The sequence below is a fragment of the Nanorana parkeri genome, unplaced genomic scaffold (genome assembly GCF_000935625.1).
Source record: "Nanorana parkeri isolate BGI_ZX_2015 unplaced genomic scaffold, ASM93562v1 scaffold432, whole genome shotgun sequence".
NCBI classification, from domain to species: domain Eukaryota; kingdom Metazoa; phylum Chordata; class Amphibia; order Anura; family Dicroglossidae; genus Nanorana; species Nanorana parkeri.
The window spans coordinates 392115-400124 of record NW_017306700.1 but is presented as its reverse complement, the minus strand read 5'-3'; the positions used below and the strand labels follow the sequence as shown (position 1 = coordinate 400124).

Sequence of the window (8010 nt, the reverse complement as noted above, 5' to 3'; positions counted from 1 at the left end):
ATATATATATATATACACACACACACACACACACACATATTTACATACACACACACACACACACACACACACACACGGTATATAAACCCAAATGTGGACACCCCTCCAAATGATTGCAATCAGGTGTTTCCAGTGAAGAGTACTGTCAAAGCTACAGCATACAAGTACATTTTAAGCAAGTGTGCACTTGAAACCTTTAGGCAACAGTTTGGTGAAGGACCTTTTCCATTCCAGCATGAGTGTGCCCCTGTTCACAAAGTCAGCTCTATAAATACATGGCTTGATGTGGAAGAACTTGAGCGGCCTGCACAGCACAAACACCTGACCTCAACCCTATTAAACACCTTTAGGCTGGGTTCACACCTAGGCGACAGCGCTTTTGCAGGTTTCTAAGTGCATTTGTGACAGTTTTTTTGCGTGTTTGTACGTGCGGTTTATGTGCATTAATCCAGTTGTTTTTGTGCCTAAATCCGCGTTTTTGTGAGCAGATTCTAGCTTATTGATGTTAATGGGCAGAAGCACGTCAAACACACGCAAAAGCACAGCAAACGCAGTTTTTCAAGTGGTTCCTATTGAGTCTATGGGGCAAAAACGAGTCGTAATATGCAAAAAAAAAAAGCGAATTTCTTTCATTCACACCGTAGCCACGCCCTCCAGCCGTAATGTGATCGGCCACACGGGAACGCAAGGCACATTATGCCTGCGGTCCGGTCCACACAAAATGCCCCAAGCACTACCAGCCGGAGGGCGCGGCTACAGTGCCATTCACTTCAATGGACCGTCACGTGTCTGGCGTGAACGAGGCCTCATAGGTGCTAACTCCGTGTTAATACCCATTATTACCTTTGGTTTTGGTACTGGATTTCCAACAAGGTCTTACAGATGTGATATGTGGAATATACAATATTAATATGATGTAGTCTTCTATCCAGGCAGTGTTTACATGTGAAACATTGTATCCATTTCAATTATACTAAAGGAAGCCAGTTGTTTACAGATTTCCAGTGAGTCAGCTCAGCAGTGAGTCATCACTTATCAGACAGCTTAGTAGGAGGCTTCAATCAAGCAGAGGAGCCATTGTCTACTGAGCTGTCACTTTAGATAACCCATAGTGATTCTGGAATCCTGCCGTGTAATAAATGCTTATTTGGTAAACACAAAAACTACTGAGGAGAATGCAACTTCATATTACATAAACCCTTATAATCTACTTTTTTTTATATTTTCCGTTTTGGTTCATTAAATATACATTTTTTTAAAAAGCATTTTGTTATTTCTGTCTGAAAAGTGCAAAAATGATACCTGGTGATCCTGCCAGAAATTCAGAGCTGTCCTGTGTCCTGTACACTTTTTCGTTTGTTATTGAATAACCCCTCCCAGTTCTTCCTTTGGACTACAAAACGCCTTCCACTATGTTGTGGAAAGGGGAAGTATTCTGCAGTTTAGCAAAAGTCAACTGGCAGGGCTGAGACTAATCCTTGCCATTCCAGTCCAGAAAAGGCAGCAAATTGTCAGCCGCAATGAGGTGATCAGGAGCGGAATGCATTTCTGGCAGATCAACAGACATTTTACTGCACTTGCAGTAACAGGATAAAGATAGGGAAATGCAGAGATGTGTGTAATGATGAGTGTCAACAAGTGTATATGTTTTTTTGAAGATGTGTAGTTTTCCATTGTACACATTCACATGCGCGATCTGATTGGGTCCATCTGTCTATTTTTCAGTTGGACCCGATCGGATGACCAATGTAAGTTTATGGGCAGCCGTGCGTAAACAGACAAGTGTCCATTTACATCGGGTTACCCCCCTACAGCCAGGTCCGGAAGAGCAAATGGATCAGAGGACCTGCTCGTGCTGGACCTGCTCATGCTGGGTAATCTGATGTAAACCAGCACATATCCGTTTACATTAAATTCCCCATAGAGCAACATGGGGTCTGGCTGTGTCAGTTTTTTCCTACATCGCAAGCTTGGGGAAAAAACTGTATGGACATGGATATCACAGTAGTGACATCTGCTCCATACTGCTCTGATCAGGAGGAGATCCGTGCACAGATCCTTTTCTAATCAGCCCATGTGAAAGGGGCCTTAGTATGTAGACCTGTGCTTTACCCATGCAGGGTATGTCCTGTAGTGACCAGTTGGCAGACCCACAGCGCTCAGTAGTAATCACACTATCTGATACACCAAGAAGTAGTTATGCTCCATTCACACAGGAGCGGTTGTCCGCATGTATTCGGCCAGCTGAATACGCACTGAGCCGCTCTAAACATTAAAAACAATGCACGTTAATGTGCATTGTTCAGACTTTTGCGGTGGCCGCGCGGTACAAAACCGCGTGGCCCGCAAAATAGTACAAGCGTGATTACTTGAGGGATTCTGCACGTTTGTGGCAAAATAATAGCCGCAAACAAGCTGAATCCGTAAAACCGTGCTGGAATCGCAAACGATATATGTGAATGGAGCCTTAGATAGCAATGGTGCCTGCACCTCCCCAGGAGAGCAAAGACCTTGCCGCCTCCAGGGCAGATAAGTATTTGCCATCTTCTTTTACAGGGTGCACTTTGCTCATTTTTTTTTTATCCTAGCGACGGAAATCACCTAAATTATTGATATTCCAATTTTTATCACCATTGCCAAAATTCCATAACCTATTGGCTAGGCTTTGAATGTCACCACACAAAGAAAACGAAGAATCTAAACATGTCATGCTCAATAGATCTTTCAGTGTTTAAGAGAAAAAAGTACTTTCTTCATCGTATTACTACATGGATGTCCATATTGGATATCAACACAAGTCAGACGATGATAAGGTTGAATTGCTATGACCCTCACCCTGCTCCAGTCTGCGCTTTCATCTCCGGAACGTCTTTCTGACACCTTTTCCACATGGGAGCTCAGTGCTTGTCCTGGGAAGGAACGGAAGACGGCGATCGATCTCTTGTGAGCAGAGGGAGATGGAGACAACTAGAAAATAGACTGCGATTTTCTGATAATGGGATCAAAAGAAGAGAATCAATTTCCCTGCTCAGAAATCTGCAGAAGCTTTTTACTTGGGAATTTCTATTGCTTGTCGTATGACGGGGGAGTTGCTCGCTAAGCGCACCGTATATAACGTGTAATTTTTTTAGGCGGGCATCTAATTCTAAGATCTAAACACAGGGGAGCAGAAATGTCCCTAAAGCCTAGTTCACAAGAGAAACGGCCGGCACGTACAACTCCGTGTGTGCACGGCCGTATCGGGCAGCTCCCGGGAAGGGCAGGTGCTGCGTGTAATTAGTACGCAGCCAATGTCATTCTCTATGGGACTAAGCGGCCATACGCCGCCCTACGCTCACCCCAAGTGCAGGTCTGTATGGGTGCGGGTGTCCTTGCTCAGACGCAGACAGGATCCATCCCATCAGTGTACGAGTACGGAGACCCGTACGGACGTGCAGGGCGGGTAAGCATAGGGCGGCGTACGGCTGCGTAGTCCCATAGAGAAGGACAGGGGCTGCGTACTAATCACATGCAGCACCTGTCCTTCCCGGGAGCTGCCCGATATGGCCGCAGCACGGAGCTGTACGTGCCGGCCGTTTCTCCTGTGAATGAGGCCTAAAGCTTTCAGGAAGAAGATCAGGGCAGGGAGGCAAGTACAACTCATATCAGTATGCTCACCTCACTGAGTATTAGATTTAGCATTCCTACTGGGTCATACTCATACTGGGTCATTGGGGTAGCTGAATATGCCAGGAGAAAGCGGAATAGATAGCAAAGAGAAGGGCCAAGTGATAGTGAACCTGCACTCCATTTTAAACCATTTCAAAAGATCTGCTTAACATGAACCGAGCATCAGATTCTATTCTAATGTTACGCACATGCTGAGTAATGTGTAGGTGTAACACTTCCAGGTATTTATTACCCCTCACAGAAATGACCCCCCAGACAATGCCTTTATCTGCCTGTCTCTCCAGAAGGATTGAACCATCTTTGTTCGGGCATCATCCATGGTCACCATCTACTTCCTAGACCAAGATGCCAACTCAGAGATGACACAATCCTGTAAATCCTGTTGCCTATCCAGTTCTTGGCTGCGTTTACAAAGGTATGACACAGATCAGCTCCTGCTGAGGCCTCTCACCTTGTGACTTGTTACAAAGTTACAACGTACAGTCTGATCACTGGGAGGAGAGGAGACTGAGGACATGCTTCCTCCTGGCTGCAGCAGGCTGAGGACGTCATCTCAGCCTAGGCACAGTCAATGAGCTGGAGCTCAAGGAAGGCTTTTTAATTATGGGAGGTGGAACTTTTTGGAAAAATGATCTTAGTGATGTGTATTGTGACATGTCAGGTATTTATTAGTGTAGTACAGCACTAAACATGTGCATGACTATTTCCTTTATTAGTAATACAAAAATCACTGCGCTAGGAGTGAGTATCTAAATAGCTAATTAGACCAGCCGCAACAATGTGTAAAAGTGAATATAATTGTGTAGCAAATAAGTTGCGCTCGGTCTGAGTGGATGTTAATTCAATATTTGTGATGAACAATCTCTTAGTTTAAAGAGGAAAAAAATACAGTGTACAATTACCGGAAATCTATATCTCGGCATGTGACAGTGAAATGTAATGAAAATAAATGGTGAAAGTATCAATCACAGCCCAGTGTGTCATTGAGCGTTCATTTATGTTTAAACGCACCCAAAGTAGCCAAACGAGCACTCTAGTGTTATAACCATAAATCTGGAAACTTTTTTGTAATACGTGTATGGGTGACCAATATCATAAAATTGCCTATTTGCTACACAATTATATTTCCTTTATGTGCTGGTTGTGCAAACATAGTATTTGTTAATATCAGGAGCTTGGAAGGGTTCTCTGAATAAGAAGGTGGATAAAGTTTAGAATTATAAGCTACTTGTAAGTCCACTTAAAGAGCAGACACTCCAAGATGCCTACTATCACCTTATCAGCTGAAAAGCCTTCTTCTTTGGCTAGCTAAAGGGATTTTACAAATGGTTACCATGTTTTACTGATGGCACAAGGCAGTCAAATGGGGATTGTTGGCCAAGTTGGATGCCAAGGAGATTTAAAAATAAAAATAGGGCCTGCTGCAAAGCTTTATAACCTGCCACATGATTACATATTAAAGCTGCAGATTTTGACTCCTGTCCTGAATTCTGCCTGAAAGAGCATTTGTCATTTGTTTTAGGATTGCTGAAACCGCTTTAAAGCTAAATTTCAGATCAATATAAAAAAAATGCCATTTATTCTAATCATACTTAGAAAACCCTCATTTGTAGGTAAGAAGTGATAGAAGGATCATGTCTGCTTTCTAAAAAAGGGATTCTGAGTTGTATAGTAGCTCTGCTAAAGGGTTCCATTGGACTAAGCTCCCCATAGGAGTCATGGTCCTTATATATGTTTCATAATGTAGACGCTACATTTATTGTGATCTATAAGATTGATGTAAATGTCGAGGCACCAGGAGTACTGTCTAGCAAGAATAGCCTGTGACCCCATATTACGAGTGACCTAAATTAGATCATCCTTTTTTTCTCTGACCTTAGTTAATGGAAGAAAGGATTGTACGGGTCATCCGATCACAGAATATGTCTTTATTTTTGTAATAATGATTGAGTTCTAGATTCCACTGGCTCCTTCTTGTACCGACTGTGTCCTAAAGTCCATTTTAAAACTGCTAAGCTATTCATCCTCAGGCGGAAAGGATATTACATAGCACTGTTTAAGGTACAGTGACAGGCCTGGGATTAAAGTGCAGCTTCAGAGATTACACCTCTCATTTTGTCCTGGTGATCATTGCTATATAGAGAGTGATAGGGTATACACGATTACAGTTGTCACAAAAAGGAGGAGGTGAGGGGAAATTTTCCAATGGGGATGCGTGTTTCGTGAGACAACTGTCTCTCCTTTGAAAGATTTTCTGCATTTCCATGGCAGTAATCGATGGGATATCTCCCCAACACGGCACAAACAATAAAAAAATGTTACTATGGTCTTACCATAATTATGAAAAGAGAACTATGGCCAAAATGTTTTGGCATTAGTTCTCTTTTTACTAATGTCCTCCTGTGACCCAAGCGTCTGAGCAAATGGCGGGCTTTTTGCTGACAGCACGAAGAGGCACTGCACCCTGGAAAGATCACGACAATATTGTCGGGATCCACCGCACTGCCTGATTGACAGCTGGCTCTGCCTTTCTAGAGCCAGATGTGCCCGTCCCCTTCCCTGTCTGTCCCTCCAATGAGCTATGGAGGGACAGAGAGGTTGAGGGGGGAATCCCTGTGGGGAGCGGTGACTGGCATTGTGACTGACGTTCTATTGAGCTGGCATGGGATGGCTGCAGTGTCCCTCACCGGCTCTAACTATGGGGAAGAGTGCATTTTACTCTCCTCATAGTTCTCTTTTAATTAATTCTTCAATAATGGTTTACCCAAATTAACCAAAACTAGCTGATATACACTTTCCAAGTAAAAAAAATTGATTCACTGCAACAATCTTTTATTATACAACTAGGATATGAAAAGCATTTTGTTTATAAAGGGTTTCAGTTGGAATGCCGCACTTCCTTTTAAAATAAACATTTTCCTTATTCTACACTTCAACTATCAGGTGATCCCCACCCCTGCAATTAAAATTCCATGAATCTTTCAAAAAGTTCCATTAATCTTCTAGAATCCATTGGATGTCCTTTAGGAAGGTGTAACATCAAGAATTAAAGCATATGTCCAGGCATATATCCTGCCTCAGCATTAGGCCCCTTTCACATAGGTAGTCTGATCGGGTCCGCCAGTCAATTTTTCAGGTGGACCTGATCTGATGTCCATTGTTAGTCTATGGGCAGCTTTGTGTAAATGGATGGACGGACGTCCGTTTACGCCCAGTTACCCCTGACTCTGGCCAGGTCCGGAAGAACCTGATCGTGCCACGTCGGGGGTAATCTGATGTAAACGGACACGTGTCTGTTTACATCTGATTCCCCATAGGCCGTAATGGGGTCGGTTAATTTAGGTTTTTTCCTAAACTGGACAGACACAGATGTCACAACAATGACATCCAATCCGAACTGTTTCGATCAGGAGGGGATCCATGTACAGATCCCTTCCTATTCAGCCCATGTGAAAGGGGTCTTACTGTTTTCTTTTACCTTGATCCCGTAGCGAGAAACCCCTTTTTTTTACTCCCCGTGACATCATCACCATGATTGTAAAATTCTCCCAGGGTCAGCTGCTGGGAGGTCAGTTCCAACTGACATCGGCACACCCCCTAGGACTACATCTCCCAAGACCCCTTTTCCTAGACACATGGTAGTCAAGGAAGCAGAACTATTTTGCTGGGAGAGAAATCAATGCTTGCTTGTGGAGTAAGACAGAGAGGTATGGGGATAGGAGGAGTTCTGTAGTCCAGCAGGCAGCCACGGTAAGGATTTAGGCATCCACTGTATTTCTGGGAAAGTCCAATAGAAATGTTTCTGTTCTTGTAGCATTTGTGAAGGGATAAAGTATTAGGAAATCTGCAATTTTTTATTGCAGAGATGTACTAAATATGTTTTTTTTTTTTTACTTTGTTCATACATTCATTTTAATTTTCTACTCACCACCAAAGTTTCCAGTAAAGAGGTAAATCCAGGTGATGGCTGGAACAAAAAGAAGAGTGAGAGAGGCAGCCAGGAACTTTCTTCTCCCCCTGCAGAATCCCAGCATTCTCTCAGAATTGGGATATCCCAAAACCTCAGCGTGGTTCCTATGCCGGAAGCACCGCCCCTTCTTCAACCAGCATGTTAACCTCCTGTGGGAAAGAGGTGCGACAGTGTCAGTCTGGAAGCAAAAGGTGACCTTGCACTGTGATTACATTACAAAATAATTAGGTGAATGTTATCTAAAAGGTCACTTTCTGCCAGAATTAAGCCATATGTGTAAAGATTTCCTCTCGTCAGATCATGGGCTGAATGCGAGAAGATCATTAGACTCCTTCATTACTAAAACAGCGTAGATGGAGGAATGTCCTCTG

The 8010-nt window shown here is 43.4% G+C and overlaps 1 protein-coding gene across 2 annotated transcripts in view; it reads right to left on the bottom strand.

Moving 5' to 3' along the window:
- LARGE1 (LARGE xylosyl- and glucuronyltransferase 1) overlaps positions 1 to 7784 on the bottom strand; it is a 245859-nt gene extending 238075 nt beyond the window's left edge. The window contains exon 1 of one of the 2 annotated variants that reach the window (XM_018560110.1): positions 7598 to 7784. In XM_018560110.1, coding sequence (XP_018415612.1) covers positions 7598 to 7703 — 106 coding nt within the window. In that variant the 5' untranslated portion in view covers positions 7704 to 7784. The remainder of the gene's footprint in view (positions 1 to 7597) is intronic. The other variant, XM_018560111.1, reaches the window with a different exon arrangement.
- Positions 7785 to 8010: the final 226 nt, after the last annotated feature.